At 42.7% G+C, this 27,472-nt stretch overlaps 2 protein-coding genes across 6 annotated transcripts in view; one reads left to right on the top strand and one right to left on the bottom strand.

The window, feature by feature from the left end:
* Positions 1-8,446, top strand: part of SYN3 (synapsin III) — a 486,177-nt gene extending 477,731 nt beyond the window's left edge. For all 4 annotated transcript variants that reach the window (XM_042247181.2, XM_027967692.3, XM_042247182.2 and 1 more), the window contains one exon: positions 1,399-8,446. In XM_042247181.2, the coding sequence (XP_042103115.1) occupies positions 1,399-1,531 (133 nt within the window). In that variant the 3' untranslated portion in view covers positions 1,532-8,446. The remainder of the gene's footprint in view (positions 1-1,398) is intronic.
* FBXO7 (F-box protein 7) lies at positions 8,193-27,399 on the bottom strand. Of its 2 annotated transcripts, none has more exons than XM_004006708.6 (9): positions 27,176-27,399; positions 22,971-23,265; positions 19,257-19,484; positions 17,810-17,951; positions 16,571-16,654; positions 14,007-14,102; positions 12,005-12,181; positions 11,639-11,676; positions 8,193-10,120 (listed from the first exon to the last, which is right to left on the bottom strand). In XM_004006708.6, exons 1-9 carry the CDS (start codon positions 27,295-27,297, stop codon positions 9,731-9,733), a joined length of 1,572 nt encoding a protein of 523 aa, XP_004006757.2. In that variant the 5' UTR covers positions 27,298-27,399; the 3' UTR covers positions 8,193-9,730. The 2 variants fall into 2 exon arrangements, with proteins under 2 accessions (XP_004006757.2, XP_012030355.2); XM_012174965.4 differs by lacking the exon at positions 27,176-27,399 and adding an exon at positions 26,940-27,049 and having other exon boundaries at positions 22,971-23,113.
* Between the last annotated feature and the right edge of the window lie 73 nt (positions 27,400-27,472).

Here is a 27,472-nt window from a genome sequence, read left to right as displayed (position 1 = left end):
AACTTCACATGCAAAATGGGGACAATAGTATTCACCCCACATGATTATTATAAGAATTAAAATGAGTGTTTGCACAGTTGGTGCTCAGAATGCTGCTGGCTCCATACATGTGTATCTTTGGCTGCCTCTCACACGTGAAAAGATGCAGCCCAGCTGATCACAGGACAGACAAAGGCTCTGGAACTTAGGCCAGATTTGACCACTAATCTTGTAGTAACCTAGCTGTGTCTGTGTGTTAGTCATTCAGTCATGTCTGACTCTTTGAGACCCCATGAACTGTAGCCCCCCAGGCTCCTCTGTCCATGGAATTCTCCAGGCAAGAATACTGGAGTGGGTTGCCATGCCTTCCTCCAGTGGATCTTCCTGACCAGGGAGTGAGCTTGAGTCTCCTGCATTGCAGACAGATTCTTTACCGTCTGAGCCATCAGAGAAGCCCAGCAATCTAGCTAACAACACTTGAATCTCCTGGCTGATGCTCTAAAGTATTATTTGGTTCAATTCAGGTCAGCAGGTACTTACCAAACACCTACTCTGAACTAGTCTTGAATAACACCCTGGGAGGAGAGAGCAAGGGGTAAAAGATAGCCCTGCTCTGAAGAAGACTTCAGTTATTTCCTGTGCTGACAAGACCCTGCGTGGAGCTCTTCCCAGGTCTTTCACCCCCACTAGACTGTGAGCCCCTTGAGGGCGGGGCCTGAATCTCATTCATGTTCGGAGCCCTGTCGCCTGGCATTAGGCTGGCACAAAGGGTCAAGCACTGCCTTTCAGATAGCAGGCACTGTGAGAATTCCAAAGTGCATTGGAATTGGCCATAAGAGCTTCAGGCAGAGTTGGAGTTGAAGCCCATGGTGTCAGAGCTGCAAGAGGCCTGAGGGTGGACGGGGCCAACCCTCTGTCTCACAGGTGAGGGAAAAGAGGCCCCGCTCAGTGACTTTTTTGCCCACGGCTGGAGGAACAGATGGCAGAAAGGGTCTGGAACACAGACCCTCTGATCCCCCAACTGGTGCTGGAAAGTATAGGAGGAACAAGCCTAACCTGTTGATACCGCACCTTACAGTTTGCCAAGCGGGTTTGTGCACAGAGGCAGGAGAGGGGACAAGCTGCTCTCCAGCTGTGCCTGCGTCTCAGCAACCTGTTTTTGTGGGAAGAATTTGAGCCTTGGATGCTCCCTTGTTCCTTGCTATAAGCCCCAATTTCTGCACCTAGAAAAGGAGGGTCTCAGTAGCCACGTGGCGGGTTAATTGTGTGTGTGGTACAAGTGTGGGGATGCCTGGCTGCTGGGCTCAGTATCCTTGCGGTGATGGGGTTCATCCAGCTGGCTCCCAGGCAGGCCCCAGGATTCATTTCCTGGGGAATCCAGCCATGTCACCCCCAACTTCCTTTGCCTTTCTGTTTCAGCAAATCCCAGTCCCTGACTAACAGCCTCAGCACATCTGACACCTCCCAGCGCGGGACCCCCAGTGAGGACGAGGCTAAGGCCGAGACCATCCGCAACCTGAGGAAGTCTTTCGCCAGCCTGTTCTCTGACTAACCATGGTCAGGCCTCTCCTGCCCCACCCTCCATCTCAGCCTTGGTTCCTGCTGGGAACAGAATGGAGGGCCTGAGAATATCCTTTCCAAATGCCTTTGATCCAGGAACTGAGTTCATGTGTACCCATTTCCCTTTGCCATGGCGTTCGAGCATCATCCAGCCAAGCGGTGGGTATTTGAGAGCCTCCAGATTCCTCAAAATGGGCCTAAAGATGGGTGTCACATCCACCTTCCTGCCCAGATGCTTGCTCCCCTGCCTCAGTTAACCAAGTGAGACATCAGTGTGATTGGTTCGACATTGCTTGTTAGTGTTTTGCTTGCCTTTGGGAAGGGCCCCCTCTGAGCCTTGCCCCCATTTCCATCAAATGCAGATGTTGAAGTCAGACCTCAGCAATGTAGGAGGCAATAACCTTTTGACAGTGTTCTACAAACAAAAGGAGAAAAGCCCAGCCAAGGGAACTTAGTGCCTGCCCTTGTCAGTTCCATCCAAGCTCAAGAGACGGGCCTGCAGACCAGGCAGGCCCAGGCCCCATCACACCTGCCACCAATGGATCTTGAGGACCACAGAATGAATTCAGACCATGTGACAGGCTGAGCCTTTCAGAACACAACAGAAACAGCGGGGAGGCTTTGCAAGGCCACTCCCACCCAGCATGCTATCCTAAATTGGACAGCCAAGAACAGACCTCGGGTTCTTTTAGGAATCACTACTAGTTCCCAGAGGGAGAAGAGGTCGTCAACTAGTCAAGGCCCCTCCACCCATTCTGTGTTACATCACTGTTCAGTCTCTCTGAATTCCCACCAGGAATGCTGTTTCCCCCCAAGGACACACAAGGAGCCAGAGACAATGAGCAGACAGATGACACAGGATCAGAAAGTGCGATGACAGTAACTTCTAGCTCAGTGCTTCAGACTGAGCAGCAAGGCCTTGGTAGGTTACTCAGTTACAAAAGGGTTCACTGGTCAAATGTGCTTAGGAGATACTGTTTTGGGTTTGTTTTCTGAGCTCAATAGTACCTATTTCAAAGGCTCTTGGAATTCTTGTAGTAAAGAAATTAGCTTTAACTTTGTTTAAGCTACACTTATTTGACTAAAAACGTTAACTGCAGAGCTGGAAAATGTAGCCCTGACTCTCTTCCCAATGCTCTTTCTCCTGCATCAGACTCCCCTGGGGAGGAGGGGGAGAGGGGGAGGGTGTCCTGATCACCAAGCACCTGGTGCTGGAAACATTGTTGGCACCAGAACCAGCCTCCTGGTTCTAGAAAGCACTGAGGGTATTAGAACATAGCCACACTGTCCCCTTACATCCCACTTAGCAACTTAAGGGGCTTCCCTGATAGCTCAGTTGGTAAAGAATCCACCTGCAATGCGGGAGACCTGGGTTCAATCCCTGGGTTGGGAAGGTCCCCTGGAGAAAGGAAAGGCTACCCACTCCAGTATTCTGGCCTGGAGAATTCCATGGACCTCAGTCCATGGGGTTGCAAAGAGCTGGACACCACTGAGCGACTTTCACTTTCACTTGCAACTTGAGACACATCTTCCCCTTACTGCTCACAGGGAAGGGAGAGAGGGAGGTGAGAATGAAAGCATCCTTGGCCTGGAGCTGCAATCTGAATAAAAGAATGCAGAGAACCTGTCAGGCAGGTGTAACACCATGGAGCCATATGTTTTAGGAGATTTAGAAGACAGGAAATACACGAAGCAGTCGTCACTCTCCCACTGTGGAAATAAGACCAGAAGAAGAAATCAAACTATCTCACCCAGTTCTCACTTAGCAATAAAACACAGCCCAAAATACACAACGAAGTGGTGACAGGCTAGACAATGTTCCCCAAAGCGTAGGACATGGCCATGGGCATAAGTCACTTCATTTAAGGCCAGAGGGGTCAGAACTTCTGCTCATCAGGCCTTGGACCTGTGTCTCTGTCAACCTCCCTAAGTGTTTGGAATGCCGCTTGAAGTCAGACCTGCCCTGAGCTGTGTGGGAACTCTGCTGCTCGAATGGTGCTGGGGTGGAAGCATCGCACCCAGGTGGCCCCATAAACAGTGGTGACATGGCTTACATTGTCCCACTTTCCTGTATGCTGTCCCCTCTCCCTGAAAACATCGGCACATTCAAACACCAGATATTCCAGTACAGTAGCACACTCATTTCTCAGGCTAGGCATCTTTGTTTTTATAGCCATGCACGGACAACTCCAGGACATGAGACAAAGGTTATAACCAACACATTGAAACAAATTCTCCCATTGGTCTGTGTGTGAATGCAGAGACCATGCATGGTCCTTTGTGACAGTTAGTCCCCAAAATGGACTGGTTTCTCATGTAAACGAGCACATGTTCGCTCCAAACGTTTTACCTTTATTAATTGTGATATTTCTAAATGAGAAAGAACAAAACGAAAGGGGCAGAAGAGTCACTCTGGAGAGATTCTGAAAGGTCGTGTTTGTTTTTGCTTGGTTTCACAACTCTGATCCAAAGAAAAGCTAGCATTTCCTGTCCACACTGACTTGGTGAGGCCGAACCAGGACAAAGATCCATTTGGTTTGTGCTGACATGTAGCACAGTGAATAGAGAGTTTAAAATGCAGCCCCACTGGACACCTCCACCAGCTGCAGAAAATACCTTCTTCTAGATCTTCCTCCTAACAGCCTGATTAAAGGGCACTGTCACTTAACTGTCACATCAGCTTTCGAGGGACACTGGAATCTACATGTCCTTTCTCTTCCATTCATCCTCTGTCCTCTTCGCCACACCCCTCTGTCCCCTGGTTCAGTCCCTGCTGATGGGGCAGTTAGTTCTACCTTTCCAGAATTTCAGAGTGATAGGCCTTCATGCCCATGGTAACAAACACAGTAGTAAATCCCATGAGCCTGAACATCAGTGACCTTCTGGAAGTTCTCATCTGAATTTGCAATGAAAGGAACTTGAGGGGAAAGCAAGCTGGTGCCGGCAGCTCGTGAACAAGCTACTCGGGCACAGCACAGCGCCTGCTGTCAGCACACAGTCGGCGTGCAGGGTGTGTGTTAGATTGGCCCTTCTAGAAAACTATGAAATCAACAAAATGCAATCAGAGTGTCAAAAGTAAAGAAAACGTTTGTTTTTTCTGAGAGTATCAATGTGAGGAAGTCACTTGCCCAGCGAAAGAATTAAACCAATAGAGAGATTAATGAGATAAGCTGAAGAAAACCTGTGGCCTATGGGAACAAGCAGAAGCAGGGGCTGTGGGGAGCATGGAGCCCACAGGTGAACTCACTGCAGGGCCACCACAGCTGGGAGCAGAAGGGACGCGGTGCCACTGTCAGCATCGGTCAGGAGGCGTGGTGAGCAGACCTGGACAATACCAAAGCTTGTCCAACTTTTCCAGACCCAGGACCCAGGGGTCCCTCCAGATCACCCAATACACAGCAGAGCCCAACTCTGGCCATCCCGCCCCTCCCAGCTCTCTGTGCTTCACGTTCAACTTCGTAGAACAGGTCGGTGGCTCATTTGCTTTTGGGTGTTCAGAATGGGTGAAAGAATGCAGGTTAGGGTACAGTGTAAGCATGTGAAGTCAGCCTCGCAGATACAGGCTGTAACTCAACTATGCTGGAGGATTAAATAGCTCTGAGAGCATTTGCATATGCGTGGTTTTCTTTATCCAAGCGAGCATGGGGACTGGTTACTAATTATCCCCACTAAGTGTCAGAAGTTGTCCTGGACTCCGGGGCAGTCACAGGTTAAAGCCTGTTTCAGTCGACTGTGTAGACTTTGATGGAAGGTAGCGCTTTGGGTTTGCTTGCCGACAAACTGGAAGGTTGCACGATAAGCAAGTCAAACCAGCCCATTAACCAAACACAATGCATAAAGGGTACAGAGGGTCCCTTGTGTTTCCACAAACGAAACATGCAGCCGCAAGAGAGGAGACTCATAGATTCTGTTCAGAGCCCTCTCAACTGGCAGGCCAGGAGGAAAAGAAGAAAAAAATTTTGAAATTTTAGTGTGTCATAAAACCAATCTAAACATTCCTTCTACAGTGGTATAAGAGGAGAGAGAGAAAATTCTTTAAAGTCCTAAGTATCTTTCATTACTTCTATTCTGATTGGTTCTTCTGCTGCTGCTAAGTCGCTTCAGTCGTGTCCGACTCTGTGAGACCCCATAGATGGCAGCCCACCAGACTCCCCCGTCCCTGGGATTCTCCAGGCAAGAACACTGGAGTGGGTTGCCATTTCCTTCTCCAGTGCATGAAAGTGAAAAGTGAAAGTGAAGTCGCTCAGTCGTGTCTGACTCTTCACAACCCCATGAACTGTAGCCTACCAGGCTCTTCCATCCATGGGATTTTCTAGGCAAAAGTACTGCAGTGGGGTGCCACTTCCTTCTCTACTGATTGGGCCTACTGCTTGTAATTTCAATTTCCAGCCTATCATATTTAAGTATCTGCTCTCTCTGGTCTTTTGTTGAGTCTAGAGCAAAAGCAAATTAACATCTCCTTCCCTCTTAATTAACACTTCACCTGGTTTGCTCTGGGATAGCAGAAGCTTCCAGTGCTATAACCTGTTCGGGAATCCCAAAGAGGGCCATTTAATTAAGATGAAACCGTGTCACGTGACCTTACTAATACTTGCATGTTTTATCCACTCCACATTTTCTGCAGTCACCTGGAAGCTGTCCAGAGGAGTGTAAACCCTGCCTGGCTCCTCCCGGAGCTCTGTAATCTGGCAGGGTAGGAGAAAGACAAACCTTGGTTCAGGGTCCCAAGTAGAGAGCAAAGGGGAGTGTCAGAATCACAGAGATATTTAGCTAAGCAGTGATCTCAGGAATTGGAGAGGCAAATTTAAGAGTGAGAGAATTCAATATTTTGTACCTAAGGAATCACAAAATCTACATTGTTGAGAGGCCACCTGCCATGATTTGATTCCAACCATGCCAAACCAGAGCTTTTTTTTAATAAATGGGGGCAGGGGGCAGAGGTGGTGGTTGGCAAGCTTCTGTTAATAAAAATACCTAGAGGGGAAAGTGAGGGGCCAGAGAAAGTCTTTAAGGCTACAAGCCAGCAATGTGGAGCTGCGTCTACCACGGCGCTCATCCATCACAACACATCACAGTGATGTCAAAAAGTCGTGCAGCAAACAGGCTAAACCACACCATGACTCATTCCCACCATTCACCAGCAACACATACAGCTGAACCGTCTCAGTCTAATGAGAAGAACGTGGATTTTATAAGCTTCTAACTATGAGCTAGTTAAGACGAAAAGCTTTGATGGTGGTTTTAAGAACTCAGAATCAACTATTATGAGAGGACTGCAAATTTAGGTGTGTGACACACCGCTGGTATCCTAAACGGAGAGGGATCTGTCCTGTGGGCTGGTAAGTCTGAGATAAGGTTGGGCAGTAGCCTCTGTTTCCTTGGGACACCAGCACCACTCGTGAACTTCTCCGGGACCACTCAAAAAGGACCGCATTTTGAAAACTCCTGTATTATAGTACATGGTGCTTCTGGTTATCACTATGTCCTTCCATCCCCACTACACACACACACACAAACCACACACAGTGCAACCTAACAATGCACACACACACCACACACAGCGCATCCTAACATCATAAGGCCACGAAGAGGTGTGCTGGAGAACCAGCTTTGGATCCATCAAAATTTCAGGGTGACTCAACCTAGACCCAATTAAAGCCATATGGCCTCTGGTGGATACTTTGTTAAAAGCTAATCTATAGCTCAGATATTACAAAACACCACAGGAAAAAGAAAATGTCAATAGCCCTAATCCTCTACCTGTACATTAAGCTAGTAAAGGTAACATGGCCTCTGGAAAATAGTATGATTGGCTGAACTCTCTTCACTGTGATGGGAAAAAAAGACAATACACGTGTAGCCCAAAAATATTCACGTGTATGTAGGACTCTAACATTCTTGCAGCACACAGCATTCCAAGCCATTTCCTTATATGCAAAACCAATTTTTAAAAAGGCAGGAAGACGTTGGCAATATTCCCATTTTCTGCAGATACTGTTTTATTCCTGTTTTGTGATTCAGACTTTAATCTGTCACTGTAGCATGTTTCTATAGTTGTTTGTATGCTAAGATATTTGTGTTTGACCTTTTTCTTGTTGTAGGCAAAATAAAACTTGAATTTTGTGTATTTTAAGTCTTAAAAGCAAAATATTCTACGAATGATGAGGGTTTCTTTGCAGAACAAGTACCTGAGCAGCACTCAAAGCACTATACTTTGTTGTTAGAAGACGTCATCTACTTACAGGTTAGGCTCCAAGTATTCAAAACACAAGGAAAAAGAACCCAAACTCCACTCCAGAAGAAGTCAGAAACAGGAGTCCCTAACAACCCAATGGTGGCCAAAAAGCGCTATTTTGGAGCCCAGAAGTTTTGGCACAGAGCCTGAGGAGCAGCTGCAGAGAGGGGGGGAGGGGGCTGAGCTGGGGGGGTCCATTCACCTCACATCCAGTTCAACCAAACTGGCTCTACTGTGTTCATTCCATAGATCAGGCCTTTGCAAATAATTTCACGTGAAGAAAGGGTGCCGCTACAAAACAAAAATAATCCCCTGCAGCAATCTGATGACAATGAATAGCTTCTCTGATCATTTTCAAATGTCCAAGTAATACTGTAATATTACACATCTTTCTGTAATAAAAGTCAAGACTGCCATGTAATTTACACTTAATATTTTATTCTGGTATGCAACATTATCAGTGTGTAACCTGCATTCTAGACGGTAACTGAGAGGGGATGTCAGGAACCATATTCCCAAGGCCAACCCTGTCGAGCAAGTAACCTGTGAGCCATACCACTCCTGGAGCTTTAACAATTAGGTTGGTGCAAAAGTAATTACAGCTTTGCATTGTTAAACATTGCTGTTTGATATTGGAATATTCTTAAATAAATGTGGTTATGTTGTACATCATTTTAATGTGCACTTCTCACTTTATGTTTTTTTGCTAATGACTTGCTTATTTTATATTTTAGACTAGGGAAATGATGTTAGACAAAAAGCTAATTTGAGTGATTTTCTTATTCAAGATGGGTCGAAAATGGGTCCTCAGGCAGCAAGAACTTGCAACATCGACATCACATTTGGCCTAGGAACTGCTAACACAGTGCAGTGGTGGTTCAAGAAGTTTTGCAAAGGACACGAGAGCCTTAAGGATGAGGAGCACAGTGGCCAGCCATGGGAAGCTGACAACGACCAATTGAGACGATCATTGAAGCTCATCCTCTTACAACTACAGGAGAAGCTGCTGAAGAACTCAATGTCAACCATTCTATGGACATTCAGCATTTGAAGCAAATTGGAAAGGTGAAAAAGCTCCGTAAGTGGGTGCCTCATGAGCTGACCAAAAATCAAAAACATTGTCATTTTGAAGTGTTATCTTCTCATTGTACCAACAACTATTTCTTGATCAGATTGTGATGTGATGAATAGTGGGTTTTATACAACAACTGGCAACAACTAGCTCAGTGGCTGGACCGAGAAGCAGCTCCACAGCACTTCTCAAAGCCAACCTTGCACCAAAAAATGATCATGGTCACTGTTAGGTGGTCTGCTGCCCATCTGACCCACCACCAAATTTCTGAATCCTGACGAAACTATTACATCTAAGAAGTCTGCTCAGGAAGCCGATGAGACGCACTGGAAGCTGCAACGCCTGCAGCTGGTGCTGGTCGACAGCATGGGCCTAATTCTCTATGACGACACCTGACCGCATGCAGCACGACCAACACTTCAGAAGTTGAAGGAATTGGGTTATGAAAGTTTTGCCTCATCTGCCACGTTCACCTGACCTCTTGCCAACCACCACTTTCTTCAAGCATCTGAACAACTTTCTGCAGGGGAAACGCTTCCACAACCAGCAGGAGGCAGAAAATGGTTTCCAAGAGTTCATCAAACCCCAAAGCATGGATTTTTATGCTATAGGACTTCTCATTTGCAGAAATGTGTTGATTGTAATGGTCCTATTTTGATTAATAAAGATGTGTTTGAGCCTAGTTATAATTTATGATTTAAAATTCATGGTCTGAAACCGCAATTATGTTTGCACCAACCTTAATAAGTTTATAAAAGGTTTCTGTGAGTCCAAGTCCCACCATCGCAATCAGAAAACAATAGAGGTAGCACCCCAGCAAAATGACATCTGTAGTTTTAAAGAAACAAAACCAAAACAAGCTCCAGAGTGAGGTAACAAATCAGTCACATGAATGGTAGCCGGCTGTCAGTTGGCCAACCCCTGCTGGGTCTTAAGGGAAATCTGTCACTGGGGCCACCTCGCCCTGGCAAGGTGGGGTTAGGACCTGGAAGTGGGCCCACTGGGTCAAAACGTGGTCTGAGTGGAGGGAACTGGCTGGGTGTCTCCCCAGGCCCAGGGATGAGTGAATTGATTGGGTCCCCGACATAGGGAAGGGTTAGTCTTTGATCATATTCACCACCGATAATTCCTGGAGGGAGGAGAGAACTGGGAGGAAAAGGTCTGGGGTGCAAGGGGCTGGGGTAGAATGGAATGGGGTGGGGGGATGACGGCAGGAACATCGCGTGCCGCCCTCTCTGGGCTTCTTTCCTCTGTCTGTACCTCTTCTTGTACAGCTGCAGACAGATAAGAACAAGACGTGAGTGAGTTGGACACATCCCCAAAGTTCCAGCTGGCTTTCATTGTACAGATGTATACATACTTCTCTTTTCCCACAGTACGGAGGCAGACAAAGAAGCTAGCACACTGAAGGGAACTTCTACCAGTTTCTACCTGCATGAATAAGGTAGTAGCTGTGAACACAATGCCAAAGGCAGTCTAGTCTTTAACCACACTGCAGCTCAGCAGCTGTGCCAATCTGGAGTAACAACACATCCAGAGAAGGGATGAGTGAGTGACACGGACTCTCAAGAATGCAATCTAGCATTCTCAAGCCGATATGAATTTCACGTCAGCCTTTTCTGAAAATGGAAATTTTAAATATTTGTTGAAAATATCATGCCATAGAATGTAAAAAGTTACAGTATTGGCAGGGAAGGGCGGGGGAAGTCAGTACTTAAGTTCACTTTCTCACCTAAATTATGTCCCTAATAGACCTCAATTTAAATAACAAAATAGATGACTATTTCAGAGGGTGGAATATATTCCTATCTGCAAATAAAACAATATAACTTATTTTTTTCATAACTTACTATGCTAACTAGCTAAACAGCTGAAGACTACTCCAGCACAAAAACAACTCAGTTTTGTTTTTACTACAAACAGGGAGCCTATATTAAGTAAAGGTGAAAACAATCACCGTGCTAAGATTTTTTCCTGTGTAATTACAAGACACTGAGGAAAACAGTGGAAACAGTGGCTGACTTTATTTTGGGGGGCTCCAAAATTACTGCAGATGGTGATTGCAGCCATGAAATTAAAAGACATTTACTCTTTGGAAGGAAAGTTATGACCAACCTAGACAGCATGTTAAAAAGCAGAGACATTACTTTGTCAACAAAGGTCCATCTAATCAAGGCTATGGTTTTTCCAGTGGTCATGTATGGATGTGAGAGTTGGACTATAAAGAAAGCTGAGCACTGAAGAATTGATGCTTTTGAACTGTGGTGTTGGAGAAGACTCTTGAGAGTCCCTTGGACTGCAAGGATATCCAACCAGTCCACCCTAAAGGAGATCAGTCCTGGGTGTTCATTGGAAGGACTGATGTTGAAGCTGAAACTCCAATACTTTGGCCACCTGATGCAAAGATCTAACTCATTTGAAAAGACCCTGATGCTGGGAAAGACTGAGGGCAGGAGAAGGGGACGACAGAGGATGAGATGGTTGGATGGCATCACCGACTCAATGAACATGGGTTTGGGTGGACTCTGGGAGTTGGTGATAGACAGGGAGGCCTGGCGTGCTATGGTTCATGGGGTTGCAAAGAGTCAGACATGACTGAACAACTGAACTGAACTGAACTGAAGGACAAAGTCTAAGGTAAAAGTTGAAAACATTTTACTAAAAATTAGCAATAGACTCAAAACAGATTGTATTATATTATAATAAATAAGTGGAAAATATGCCCTTAACATATTAATTCACTAATTATTTCCATGCTACAGACATCAGCCTTGGTATTTACAAATACCTACTTCTTTCCAATCTGTGTCTCGACCTCTGATACTACCATCTAGAAAGAAAAAAGAAAACAGAAGGATTTTAAAACGTTTCATTCATCTAGCATTACACCTGTCTTACCTCAATATTCTATACTAAAAGAATCTACTTGGTCTAAAGGACTCTTTGTACTTGCAGAGAACACAAACATGAATGGGGAGAGCTTTGGTGGCACAGGCAGGGTACATGAGGCTTAGAATCTCTTATAAGGCTATGCTATGACTATTTCCTACTCTTTAAAAAAAAAAAAGCCCACAACTTAAAACTTCTGGCCAGCTGAGTAATTAAGACCTCAGTAACAAAGAACACTTTTCTTGTTAGCATGCCATCATGGAAATCACCTCGAAAATCCCGCAGATACAAACACCTCCACAAAAGTTGATCATTTGAAGTAATACAGAGGTCACGACAAACTGCAGACAAAGACAGGACAGAACGAACATCCAAAAGTCGGAAGATCCGCAGCTTCAGCTCCAATGGGAGGACTACCAACCCAAATACATCTGGTAGGTTCAGCGCTAAAAGGAAAAAGAGAATAGATCTTACTGAGTAAAGAACATCCAGTTTTCCTCACATCAACTGAAGTGGCCAACTTTGTAGAGAGGTGATAAATTCGATGGTATTCTCCAGTTAGCCAGGCATAAGTCATCTATACAAACTTTTATCCCCCAGTTGACTATATTACTACTACTAACTTTAAGCCCCTTATTCTCTTTACGTTTTACTAGAGAGACAAATTACTTTGTAATACAGATCAAATGAATAACTATGACAGTTTTTAAATACCAGTCAATGGCCTCCTTTGTTTCAAGATATATTCAGTACAACAAAAAATTCTCTACTCAACTACAGAAAATGGATAATTCATTGGCTTTTACAATTGGTTCCCAATGCTGCCACTTACTGTGTGCCTTTGGACAAGTTTTTTAAGCTCCAACTCAATTTCTCATCTGTAAAATGGGTTAATACTATACCTCCTTCACTGAGTTGAGAATTAAATGTGTAAATACATATAGAGTGCTCAGAATAATATCTGGCAAGCAATAAGCACTTGAGTGTTAGATTACTATTATTTGGTATCTAGCAGGCTGAAAAAGAAGGGAGGAAGACAAATTCAGAAGCAAAACCAAGAAAGGAAAAGAATAATATATTCCAAAGTCAAGTGACAATTATTTTTTTATTATTAGCTACTTTGCATATAGGGATACTGTTCTCCACTAGCAAAGATAACCAAAATCCAATACAAGGTTTTAAAATTCACATTATTCTTTTCCCTCACCATCAACTGAAGAAGAAAACTATGATTGTATCAGCCTTGGCACCATGCCACTTGAGACCTAAAATAATATTTTTCTACATACAGACCGCAGATAAAAGTCACATATCTATCTCTAAAAACCTGAGATTATTTATCAGCCAAAGACTGTGGTAGATTATGACTCCACCATATTATTTTCTACCCAATATCTCCCCATCTCACGATCACTAGGTTTGGCCATTTTCACTTGTTTTGTCCACTGAAATGAGAGTACAAGCAGCATACTGTTTCTGAATTAAAGCTTTAAGAACCAACACTTGGTCACTGGTCCTCTTTCCCCTATGCTACAGAAGAGCAAGTCCTAGACAAGGACCTCTCACCACTTTTTCAGCTAACCCTAACCCACACACAACACGTACCTGAGTGAGAAATAAACATTCAATTTCAGTCACTAAGATTTTAAAATATTTTTTACTACTGATAAAACACAAGGATTTGTGTTTATTAATACAAGGATTAATTAATACAAGCTTATTAATACAAGGATTTTGAGTGAATTATAAACCTTGCTGAATTACTGTTTCATCACCTATAAAATGAGAATAAAATCCACTTCAAAGTTGTTAGCATTAAGTAAGAATGCACGTCAAATACCCACAGTACCTAGGCACAGAGTCCCAATAAATAGCTCTTTAAAAAGGAGGCCTAATTTGTAGGCTATAAATTATTTATATATGTATTTACTGAACACCAATTATGGGCCAGACCGTGTGCTAGGCCATGAGAATACAAAAGAGAGTAAGACATATTTCCCTGCTTTCAGGGTAATTCATAACCTTAGGTGAAAAGAAATCATGTGAAAAATTATGATACAGTGGAAAAAGGGCTATAATAAAGATACACATAAAATGCGGTTAAGATACACAGAGGATGTGAATAGCAATTAAGGAATTAGCATTTAAGCTTAAGAGAGCAGGATTTCACTAGGAGCAGAAAAGAGGGAAGAGTCACATGTCATCCTTAAACATATGTGAACTTCCGATTCTTTCCAGCCCTTCAGCCTGTGATAATTTATAATTTCTCACCTTGCCGGGTAAAAGCCAGAAGAGGATACACCAGCTGGTCTTTGAAGAGGCGAGAGAGTTTCTGAAGATCTTTGTATATCATGGCTACATTTTCCCCTAGAACATTTATTAAATGAAAAGTCAAAACACAATAGCAAATGGAAAAACTTGAAATGGTATCCTCTACTTCTGCCAAACCAAATCAAAGTGGTAAGTTTGTTTTCACAAATAATTCCTACATAAAGAGAAATGAACTGAAGTCTCCAGTAGAAGAGGAAGTATACACTGTGTAACTCTGAAGGCTGAATTCTCTTTAAACAAAATCTTTCTTTAATGGACCCACTAAAGAAGTGATTAGGAATTTATAAATAAAAGGATAAGTAATAGTACAGAGCATATACTAGGTACTACATTATAAGCCACAGTAAAAATGATTTAAATGACTTGTCAAATGAGCAGCATACTCCTACCCAACATACAAAGTACATACTGAAAATACTAAATTAATATAATCCGTAAACTGGTGGCTTCCCTGATGGCTCAGGCGATAAAGAATCCGCCTGCAATGCAAGAGACACAGGAGACGTGGGTTCAATACCTGGGTCAGGAAGATCCCCTGGAGAAGGAAAATGGCAACCCACCCCAGTATTCTTGTCTGAAAAATGCCATGGACAAAGGAGCCTGGTGGGCTACAACCCAAAGGGTCACAAAGAGTCGGACGCAACTGAAGTGACTTAACATGCATTCACATAAACTTGTAATCTAACGGTATTAACTTTCTTCCTCCTTTTTCACTTCTTTATTTCTTACTTAACATAAATCAAATAATCTGAGCAACAGTGCTATAAACACTGTTCTTAAAAAAATAGGCTGAGGAGCCAAATCTACTCCAATCCTAAATTCTACTATTTATTAACTCTGTGTCCTGGAAGTAATTTAACCTCCTCTAGACCTGTTTCCCAGAGAAGGCGATGGCACCCCACTCTAGTACTCTTGCCTGGAAAATCCCATGGACAGAGGAGCCTGGTAGGCTGCAGTCCATGGGGTCACGAAGGGTCGGACATGACTGAGCGACTTCACTTTCATTTTTCACTTTTGTGCATTGGAGAAGGAAATGGCAACCCACTCCAGTGTTCTTGCCTGGAGAATCCCAGGGACAGGGGAGCCTGGTGGGCTGCCGTCTATGGGGTCGCAGAGAGTCAGACACGACTGAAGCAACTTAGCAGCAGCAGCAGCAGCAGCAGACCTGTTTCCTGATCTAGAAAATGGGCATAAAAACCTTTACTGCTGTAACGTAGAGTATTTCTACTCCCCACAGTAAGGACCTCCATAGTGCAGAGATGAATATACAGTGTTGTAGCCAAGGAATCTCAAGTTTTTCTGGTCTTAATGGTAAGACCATCTGTACAGATTCATCAGTCTAGTTCATGCATTCTCAAAAGAAATAATACTGCCTCCAACCAAGCAAAAATCCTAGCTATTACATTGGTTTGTGACCCTCAAAAGGGCCATAGTATACAAATACATACTGTATCTATGAAATTAAAATTTCATCAGGGAGAATGATTTGGAAGTTGGGGTGGGGGATTGTGTACAAAGCCTCCTTAGGGGATTGCTAATGAAAAAATGATTGAGAAACACTGGCCTGGTATGACATTACAGACCATTAAAAATACATATTCTGAGGTCTCTCTTTCCTATCAACTTCAGTTCATATAAGTTAGTCTCTCAGAGTCTGACCTCCCCTGGGAGAGATCTCAAGGCCTTCAAAGCAAAGATCTAGATCTAGGTAGCCTACCCTAAAAGACACTGCTGTAAATGCCATTTCCCTGCTATAATGAATCACACCAGTCCCCACCCCCACCCCTGATTTTAAAACCCGCCTGACTTTACTATGAGGACAAGATGAAAAATATCCATAAAGGCACGTGTCTAGCAAAAAAGAAGTATTCCAAAAGATGTTAATTCCCTTCCCACACCATCTCTTCTCTTTCAACTGCCTACCTGTCAGTTACACTTTGGGTTTAACTGAAAAAAGAAAAACTTATCTTCTTTGCATCTGATAGAATACAAGCAAAATCACACCTAGAATAAAAACTTTTGAAGTTCCACTCTGTATAAAACAGTAACCAAATTTATGTAAGTTTAAGCAAACATTTTGAGTACAATTTTTCTTTTAATGACCTTTCATAATGCAGTTGTATTGTATGGTTTCCACAAAACATAGTTCCTTTCCACACTGGTTAAATGCAATGCTAGAAAAATCCAAAGATTTAATTCAGAAATTATGAAGTATCAATCCTGTGTAATGCATTATATAATAGCATCATTCCATAATGATGCTAAATATAATTTGGCGGTATACTTATATATTTATACAGCATAATGGCAGTATAACTATAATTTAGCATCCAAGATCTGAAGAGAAACAGGAAAGAAACTGAAACTCTGTAATATTGTCTTGTATTTGCTTTAGGCTCATCCAGAAATTTTAAGTCTTTGAACATTATCTTTCTGTTTTGTTTTTTTTTTTGGCATGAACCTCTTAAACCTTTATCCCAAAAGCTAAATCACTGTTACAATACCTGATTCCTCTTTGCAAATAAAAGATTCTGGCAGCAGCTGCAGTCTTTTCACACTTCTAACCTCATTGTTGATTTTTAGAGTAGCTGAAATAGCAAAAGAAAGATGATGAAAAAGTTTTGTCATTTCATCAACTGCTTCGCTTTTCCGTATGGACTTGCATTCATTCCCTTGCCCCCTATATACAGGCACATTATACAAACTGCTCTCTGCTTAATTCCTTCCCTCACAGCAAAATCCAAAGTGCAAACCCGCAATCACGTTAAGTAAAACAACATTTTTTAAAACTACAGTAGACACCTTTATATGAAACACAGTAAGTACTACCAACAGCAGCTTATTAATAACTGAAAGATATGCAACAAGGTTAAAAGACAGTTAAACACAATACAATCATTATTTGTAACGAGGTCACTAAAAACTCTATTTATTTTTTGTTTAACCCTTGGCAATGAGTCTTCCCTTGTTTATTAAAAGAATCCTGCTAGCTTTCACAGTATCATCTTTCTCTAGACCCAGAGGACCAATATTCTTGACATCACCAGAAGGTTCATTTTTTAATCCTATACACAAAGGTGCATTTCATTTCATTCTATGAAAGAACCAGTGATGTGCTCGTGCACATGTGCACTGAGCAGGATGTCTCGGGTAAAGGAAAGATTTAAGGACACACTGCTCCTTTTCAAAGAACTCGGCCTGGAATGCTTCTGGAATGGCTGTCTGCCACTAAGTCCACAAGCAGCTGATTTGTCGAGAATTAGTAAAGGAACAAAACATCAGAAACTAACACATTTAGCAGCTATTTTCTATATTAAGTATCTTAAGACTAGTAAATAAAGGTTAATATATTGTTGAAGTGTTGTTGAGCTGTTTTTATAAGAAACTGAAGCAAAAATTACCACCTCACATTCACTATTTGATAGCTGTGACCTTGCAAGTTAGGCTGTGACATAGCAGCATGATTAGCCCTGTATTCTGTAACCTTTTGGCCCCTGTGTGATTAGTGGTCTAGGGATCAAACAAATTTGATAAAGACTCCTAGCTGTATTGTGACAGCCAATCACTGAAGTGGCTGTAAAGCATTTGGAAAGAAACATGTAAAGATCCATAAACTAACAAGCATGACTCTGCCATCTAGTTACCTATCACAACAGCCAATCACTGAAGTGGCTGCAAAGTGTTCGGAGAGAAACATATAAAGATCCATAAGCTTAACAAGCATGATTCCTCCAGCTAGTTACCATTTATGACGATGAGGTTTCCCAAAGGCACACAGGTGAGCGCAGCAGAGCCACCCTCGCAGAGAGGGTGCGTGTACTGCAGCTTATACACGCCCCCCAACCTCCAGTTCTCCGGCATGGACAGAGCTTTGGCTTCAGTCCCCTGGGTGACGACATGAAACAGAGGGAAACAGATAATGAAGGACAGTGCACTACTCTCAAAAAGATGAAAAACACAAGAGGCCCCTTACCTGTCTGCAAATAAGCATTCCACACAGTCCCTTTAATAAAGTTTATCAAATCATTAATAAAACTGTGATAGAAAAAAAATGTTATATTATCCACCATCAAAAGTTTGGTCCAAATAGATAAAATATCAGAGATGGAAACTGATTTCTCACTTCAAAATTTCACTTATCTGCCTTGCAGAGCCATATCATTATTCAAGAGCCCAGCTCAAAGGCCGCTTCTTTTGTGAAGCCTTTTTCAAAACAAATCCTTGCTGTCATTCCTACCCTCTCACCCCCTAACATTCTGTTCATATTTCCATTGCAATGCTTCTATTATTTACCATAATACATTGTAATCTGCTTTTCACTTGTTTCTTTCTTCCCACTTAGACTCCTTGAGGATAAAGATTGTCCCAGCATCTATATATTCTAAATCCTGACTCAGCGCATGGCATGGTCCCCGTGTTAGCTGATCACTGAATTACTCTACATTCTCGTTACTCACAGCATGGCCCGCAGATCAGCAGCATCGTTATTAGGTGGAGAATGCTCACTACTATCTCAGGCTCCACCCTAGACTTATTCAATCAGAATCAGCATTTAATAAGATCCCGTGGGTATTCTTATGCACATTCAAGTTTGAAAAATTTCTCAATGTTCTCCTGTGTGAATCTCTGGCATGGCATCCTCTACACATATACGCTTCTCCTACAATTCAGCCAATACAACGCACCAGTCTGTTACTTGTCTTTCTCCTCCATTTGGACAGGAAGCAAGCTGAGAGCAGAGACACAGCAGTGCACTGGACACTGGCAGATAGTTGTTGAATGGATAGGAATGAATGAAGGTAAGCAACAACAACGTAAGAACAATGTCTCTCTTCCTAACCGAGTCGTATTAAGGTTAGTGGCAATTCATAGAACCACTAACATAAAAAAAAAAATAACCCGGTGAGCCATCTATCTAGTCATACACAGTCCACGTGCACTGACCACATATTATCATATATAATCTTTTGGGATTTTTTAAACTGTAGATGTCACAATACTAACTAAAAGCTGACAAGGAAATGAAGGAGGAAAAAAGGAAAGAGGGAAGGGAACATTTACTGACTGCCTACTGGTATGCTCAGCATTGTCTTCGACAGTTTACATTAATACCCAGACACCTTTAAGAAAGAAATCTAGAACATGACCCCTTTTCTAACAGGAAACTTTTGTTCTCGGCCGTAACCTCACCTGCGGTATGTAACCCGACTCCAACATGAGAAGATGTATGGATACTATCAGGGCATCGCAGGGGTTCGAACAGTCAGCTGACTGATACAGGATCTCCAATGAATGTGGCACTTGCCCTTCCACTGATTCGCTGCAGAGCATTGGCTCTGCGGGATAGAAACCTGCGCCCTCCTCCACATCCACAACATCTGGAACTGACTCAGCTTCAAAATGCTGACCAGGCCCCGACTGAAAAGGATAACAAAAACAATGAATTCATTAAACAGACTTTCTTTTTTTTCACAGTATATTTTGTATCCTAAGTGAACTGAGATTAGAGCTCAGAGCTAAAGCACTTTACTGAGCTCAGAAATGGTACCCATTTTCTGCGAGGGCTCCCAAACCATGAATAAGCCTGCAATCTGCTCCTCCCTCCTGAATGTCTTGTGTGCATGCTCAGTCAGTCAGGTCCGACTCTTTGTGGCTTCAGGGACTGTAGCCCACCAGGTTCCTCTGTCCATGGGATTTTCTTTTGATCTCCATTAATTTTGGAAGGAAACTTATGACCAACCTAGACAGCATATTAAAAATCAGAGACATTACTTTGCCAACAAAGGTCCATCTAGTCAAGGCTATGGTTTTTCCAGTAGTCATGTATGGATGTGAGAGCTGGACTATAAAGAAAGCTGAGTGCCAAAGAATTGATGCTTTTAAACTGCGGTGCTGGAGAAGACTCTTGAGAGTCCCTTGGACTACAAGCAGATCCAACCAGTCCATCCTAAAGGAGATCAGTCCTGGGTGTTCACTGGAAGGACTGATGTTAAAGCTCAAACTCCAATATTTTGGCCACCTGATGTGAAGAAATGACTCATTTGAAAAGACCCTGATGCTGGAAAAGATTGAGGGCAGGAGGAGAAGGGGATGACAGAGGATGAGATGGTTGGATGGCATCACCGACTCAATGGACATGAGTTTGGGTAGGCTCTGGGAGTTGGTGATGGACAGGAAGGCCTGGCGTGCTACAGTTCATGGTGTCATAAAGATTCAGATACTACTGAGCGACTGAACTGAACTGAATTTTGGCTGATTTGCCAAAAACCTGAAAATCATCCTAGACTTCCCCCTCAACCTTATAAGCCCCACCTCAACATAAGTAATTATCCAAGTTCCACTGAATCTATCTCCTAAATCTCTCTAAAATCTGCCCCTTTCTACCCCAGTGGTACTTCAGACTCATTTATCTCCTAATCTCCAGCAACAGCCTCCCCAGGTATTCCTGGACTCCACTTTCTTGTCTCCCAAGACACTCCACCCACTGCTGCTAGAGTTTTCTGACAACCGAGAATCCAGTTATGTCCTATGTCCCAGCTTAAACTTGCCAGTACTTCCCCTATGCAGACAGCACCACTGGGCCTGTATTGTGCCTTGGAACCTGACCCTAAATATTCTTGGGAAAAAAAGAGGTCTACAATCAAATGGGTATGGAAAATGCTACATGTCACAGCCTCCTAACCTCACCCTCTATATCCACAAAATACATTCCAGCATTATAAAGCTCTGAGAAGTCCAGGAATAATAAAAAGCATGCCCAACATTTAACTAAGAAGTACTATTCTCCGTCCTCAACATTCAGCATCCCCATAACACTTACTTTTAATCTCATTAGACAAGTTTTCCATAGAGGACATGCTGAGAAATGCAGGTCTACAAAATAAAGTCCAAACTCCTAAACCCCTTAGTGTACAAGGCCCTTCATCACCTGACCCCTGACTCTGTATCAAGTTCAGGTTCTGCAGTCCCTCCCTCTCCATTCTGGTACCCCCCCACCTCTTCAAGTATTACAACAGACTATCTTTCTACCTTGCAAAGGTCTTGATTATTGCACTTCACCACCCTGTATTGCAATTTTCTGATTTCATGTCTATATCCAACTATGACAAGAAGCTTAGAAAGGAATAGACATGTCACCCACTCTTGTAACATAAGAACAGTATCTGGCACACAGTAGGTATAATAAATGCTTGCTGAACAAACGATTAAAGATAATATCTTACAATTTCATGTTTTTCAGTGTCTTCTAATTTACCCCAGACAAAAATAGGCAAGACAGATGAGGTCACCTTTTTATACATGCTATAATTTTGATTCAGATTAAATAATATAACCAAGGTTACCAGCTAATAAAAATTTGAAATGATCTAAGATCTCCAGACTCATAGTTCAGAGCTTTTTGACATAATAACACTGCTTCAGTAAGACTGAGTTAGCTACATTAATTTTACTCAGAAAGACTACTTCCTAGGCATGTGCTCAACTCTTAATGCAAAGCACATTTCTTCTTTTTAAGTTTATTTCCATTAGAAAAGGAGCAGAAGAAAGTAAAGTTACATTTTATGAGTAAAATGGTGGAAGAATGTAAGGGAGCAAGAGGCTGTTCTTTCAAAATCCTTGAGGATCTGAGCCCTGATAGCTTGTAAAGACCCACATTCACCTGTTAAAAACCCAGGGGACAATGACAATCCACACTACCTAAAAATAAGGCTCCTAAAAGGCTCCTTCCTTTGAGGAAGGAGAAAATACTCATTAAAATCACTTGCCTGACAAAATTGTGAATTACAGGCATACCTGGAAATGTTTCAGGCTGGGTTCCAGAGCATTGCAAGAAAGCAAATATTGCAATAAAGTAGGTCACAAAACTTTTTTGGTTCCCCAGTGCACATAAGAGCTATGTTACACTATGTGGCACTTATTAAGTGTGCAGTAGCAATATGTCTAAACAATGTAGACACTCTTAATTAAAAAACACTTTATTGCTAAAAAATGCTAACCATCAAATGAGTCTTCAGTGAGTCATAACCATTTTGCAATAGTAACATCAAAGATCACAGATCACAAATCATAACAAAATACAAATGTCAAAATATTTTTTAAATGACAAAAATAAAATTAAAAAGGTATAAAAATATAATGACAAAAATGTTTAAACTATTGTGAGAATTACTAAATGTGACACAGAGATAGAAGCAAGCAAATGCTGTTGGAAAAATGACACCAACAGACTTGCTTGACACAGTTTCCATAGACCTTCAGTTTGTAAAACACAGTGTCTGCAAAGCCCAATAAAACTGAGGTATGTCTGAATATACACTCTTTGCTTCTTATGCCTAACTTTTGGTCATTTATTACTTACTGACAGATGTGTGGGAGAGAATATATGTGAGAAGAATGTTTTTAAAGGTTACCCTAGGCTAATAATGACATGGGAGAAAGATATCAAAACCCTCTGGTGAGCTTATCAAACTTTGCACCCACTCCATGAGAGCCACAGGCACTCTCTGAGCCATCCTGATATAAACACTTATCATATTCTTCATGCATGTGCAAACGAGAAAAATGTTTAGCACCACCTCTCTAAACAGACCATTTGTCACATGTCATTGACAAGTGAGTGGACAAGTGACAGTAATGCAATTTAGAGCTAATATTAGCATCTGATACCATACTCTCCCTGTTTCTCTTTAAAGATTCAATCAGTACTAGATGAATTCCCAAATACAATGAAATAAGGAATGTGTAAATCAACTATACTTAATAAATAAAGTAATTTAAAAAAAATTTCTATAGGAATATATTCTTTAGTCTACTGATGGTAATCATCCTGACTAGTACAGAATTCAGTTGAGCTATTCAGTATGATTTATCAACTATTCTACTTGTTTTGATATGAATACCCACCACACTGTCATCATTCCAGGCTTCAGGTTGGGCTGCCTGTCCTTGGAGTGAGTCATGCAGTTGTGCATCCTGTATGCTGGACTGACTGGAGCTGGCGGCCAAAGAGGGTTGGTCATTATTCTGCAGTGAGGAATGCTCTGAAACTGTGGATGAAGGTAAGTTAGGTGCTGCAATGGCATCTTCAAGAATCAAACATATCAAGTCCCCAGAAACAATCCCATATGAAGCCAAGGTCTCTTCATCTCCAGTGAGGGCATCCTTGTTGTTCAATGTAATTGCAAACCGGGCATCGGAACTGCCAAGAAAGATGAATAAGGACAGTAAGAGCTACCTATTGCCGCCAGCCCCAGTATAACACATTTGAAACATATACAGAGCACACGGTATGGCCCCAGCAACGGCAATGAAAACAAAACAAAACAGATAAAAAGAAAGCCAAAGTCTAGGAAAACTATCAAAATTATTTGTTCTTCTCACTAAATGCCTGCATTACAGATTCCAGCCTGAGGGACAGGATCAGTAATTCTCTATCATTAATCCATGTTTTCATCAATTCTAAGACACATACTTTTTTATACTTTGTCATCTTTGGAAAAGGGATGCATCTTAAAATTGATGACATATCATAGCTTAATGGACAGCCTTTTTTCATTTAGTGTGACTTAAGAATGTGCATCTGAGGGCTGATGGCAACTGAGAGTCAATGAAATATATTCTTTTCAAAATACACATTGTATCACATCATTCCTCTGCTGAGAACCCTCCAATGGCTTCTATTTGACCTTGGAATTGGCCTTAACATGGCCTCCAAAGCCCGACATCTGACCTACCCCACTCATCCTCTCACTCACTGTTCTCCATCTACATGAGCTTTCCACTCCTTCCTCTAAAACAGATCAATCTCACTGCAGCCTCTGGGCCTGTGCATCTGCTCTTCCAGTTCTTCAAATGACTGACTCTTTCTCATCACCCAGGTCTCAACCCAAATGTCACCTCTTGAGAGATCCCTTCTACCCAACCTCCATCACTCTATTCCATTCTTGTGCTTTACTTTTATTGGAACATCACTAATTGGAACTGTCATTTATTTGCTTATCATCTCTCTTCCACACCCATACTACTAGAATTTAAGTTTCATGAGATTGAGGACCTTGTCTAATTCAAAATTTCATCTCCAGCACTTGGCAAATAAAAAGTATTTATGGAACAGATGTAACCAACAAACATCAGATGAAAAGATCAAGATGAGGCTGAAATCAGGGCTAACTATCCAATATCCTTCCACGATAGTTAGCTTATGCTGCTAAGTTGCTTCAGTCGTGTCCGACTCTGTGTGACCCCAGAGACGGCAGCCCACCAGGCTCCCCCGTCCCTGGGATTCTTCAGGCAAGAACACTGGAGTGGGTTGCCATTTCCTTCTCCAGTGCATGAAAGTGAAAAGCAAAAGTGAAGTCACTCAGTCGTGCCAGACTGTTAGCAACCCCATGGACCGCAGCCTACCAGGCTCCTCCGTCCATGGGATTTTCCAGGCAAGAGTACTGGAGTGGGGTGCCATTGCCTTCTCCAGTTAGCTTATAAAGGTTCCAAAATACTAGACCCATATCCTAATGAATATTCATAATCACAAAAAGTTAGATGAGTGCACATAGATGACTGAGTATAAATTCACCCCTCTTAACTCAGTAAGAGGTTCACCCTTCTCACTGAGGTCTTACTTAAAGTCTTATGTGGAAAAAGTGAACTCGCTCAGTCATGTCCGACTCTTTGCGACTGCATGGACTGTAGCCCACCAGGGTCCTCCGTCCATGGGATTTTCCAGGTAGAATACTAGAGTGGGTTGCTATTTCCTTCTCCAGGGATCTTCCCGACCCAGGGATCAAACCCAGGTCTCCCCACATTGCAGGCAGACGCTTTACAGTCTGAGCCACCAGGGAAGTCCCTAATATGTGGAAGACTACACAAATCCAAAAACCCAGTGCTAAGCAAGCTAAGAGTTCAAATTAGACTGAAGTAATGAACTCCCATCCTTTCTGCATCACAGATTATCTGACCTTCAGAGAATAATCATTTCATTACACACTGGTGAGGAATAATTAACAAACCACTACAGAACATTTCATAAGACATTTGTACTCAGCAATGCTAACTTCATTAACTTTTTGAGAGGTTAACAAAGGATGAAGTCCTTTGAAAACTGTGTTCTGTTTATTTATTTTTACAATGCTTCATTGTCAAAAGTGCTCCGAGTAATTCATTTATGTTTTTCTTTCAAGTGTAAATACATATTTTCTTACCAATTAAAGAGTCTTTGGTACAGAAATTACTGAAGCTTTAGAAACAACTCCTGCTTATGAGAAAACAAGTAGCTATGCCTCTGCTTTCAAATGTTTTGATAAATGCTGAAAATCAGCCAACTGCCCAGGAAAACAACATCCCATTTTTAGCAAGAAAAAAAGAAAAAAACCTCAAATGAATTGTGTTTATGGATGATTTGTCAGAGCATAAGGTTGGTTTTTTAAAATGATTATCGAGCACAATTTTCGTTCAAATATTGATTTGTAAAAAAGGTAAAGAATTGTCAGCTTAATAAAATGTCGGCCTCCCCTCCCCTTTAGTAAAAAGACCTACTTCATCAGGAAATGCCATCCTAGAAACTCCAGGCCTTTGAGAATTATTTTATGGCAATCTCAGACCAACTTGCTCAGCAAGGACACTTTAAAAGTAATAAGGTCTTATGGACACATTTTTAAACTGCCCATTTATTATAAAATGAACATACTGTGAGAATAATGAATTCACTTTCACAAGCTGAAGCTTACATTTCTTCCGGTTAACCAGCCTCAACTGTAAAAACAAACCTGAAAGAGAAACTAACTTGGGCTCTTGAGTAAACAAAGCTAGTCAGATTGGGTTTCACATCCTTTCCAGATTGTCCCACCTAATTAAAAAATGATATGTCTACATATATACAAGCTATTTTTAAAACAGAAGTTAATTTTGATAATTTGTGGCGGGGTAATGATACCAGTATGCAAAACACTTAGGCTTAACATCAAGAAAAAACAATAGACGTGTCAATTACTATAACACTTAAAAAGAATTTTGCCAGTATCTCATTTTCTGTATTTATGTTTTTAATTTGGAGGGGAAAAAAAGGCTTACTATGAATGTAACGTCCTAAACTGAAAACTGAAAGGGTGAGAGGTTCATAATAAAACCTCATTTTACTGAATTTCCTAAAAATAAAATGTAAGTTTATAAAAGTCTTACGAAAGGAGTCAGTTAACAGGTTTTCTTTTGAAGAATTCACCTAAAAAGCCCCAGTGAACACCTTTTGTACTTTTTCTCGGCACACTCAAACTCCAAATTCGCTAGCTCAGGATTCGAAGAGGACCACCCTCACTTTTGTCCCTCTACTCCCAGGTTATGGTCTCCAGGATACCCAGAACAGCCTCATCTGCAACCCCATAAATACAGAATTTGATCCATTATTTCTCAACGTCACTGTCCCCAAACTGCAAGCTCTCCAGGGTCATCATAAGGCCAACGTTTACCATAGTTTGCGTTACAAAAAAAAAAAAAAAAAAAGCAACATCTTGGCCAGGAAAATAATATTATTTGAAACAGACCGACATGCTGCACTTCGCAAAACTTTCCAGCGGGGAAGTCAAAGTGCCCACAGCGGCACGCGGCAGGTAAACACTTAGAGTTTTAAGCGGACTGCAGGCTGGTAGTCCGAAAGCAGCGGTACAGGCTACAGGTGGCCTCGTAACTCCTAACACTTTACAAACTTTTTCACTGAACTATTCCGACAGCTGGAGATGGTGAACTTAAATCCCTGGGAGTCTGAAGAGGTTTAACTTAAGCCAACCCCGTAATTTCCCAGCTCACATCTCAAAAGACTCGGGAATTTTGCATCTTAGCCTCTCCCTGGGTTCGTTTACTGCAAACACGGAAGCGAAGGCTCACCCTGGATGAGCTCGGAGCCCTCGGGACGCCGGGCCATGACCTCCGGGAGCCGGGACCCCGCGAGCTGCAGCCCTCGTTCCCGCTCCCCGCCTGGCCCGCGTCACAGTCCCGCGGTGCGGGCCCCGCCCGCCGGCCGCCCCGCCTCACGTGACCGCCCGGCGCGGGCCCGCGCCCCTGGGCGCTCCTCCCCGCCCCGCCGCGTCCCCACCCCCACCCCGCCTCTCCGCGGCGCCTACCTGTACCCCCAGGTGGGCAGCAGGGCCTGGCTCAGGTGCGCGCGCAGCTGCCCCAGAGTCGGCTCCGCTTCTGGCATATCCAGAGGCCAGGTCCGCTTCTGAAGCCGGACCCGCAGCTTCATGGCGGCCGCGAGAGGACTCAGCGGCCCGGACCACCGAGGCGGCGACGGTAACTACGGAGCGGCCGGGGAGCTCCCGCCTACAGCGGCCACTACTGTAGCTATGGAGATACTGAGGTGTAACCGACGGAGGACCCCGCCGAGCTGGTCTCTGCAACAGGAGCGCTCCGCCCCTTCT

The sequence above is a fragment of the Ovis aries genome, chromosome 3, assembly GCF_016772045.2.
Source record: "Ovis aries strain OAR_USU_Benz2616 breed Rambouillet chromosome 3, ARS-UI_Ramb_v3.0, whole genome shotgun sequence".
NCBI classification, from domain to species: Eukaryota; Metazoa; Chordata; class Mammalia; order Artiodactyla; family Bovidae; genus Ovis; species Ovis aries.
The sequence above is the reverse complement of the archived record's forward strand: the minus strand, read 5'-3'. Positions and strand labels throughout refer to the sequence as shown.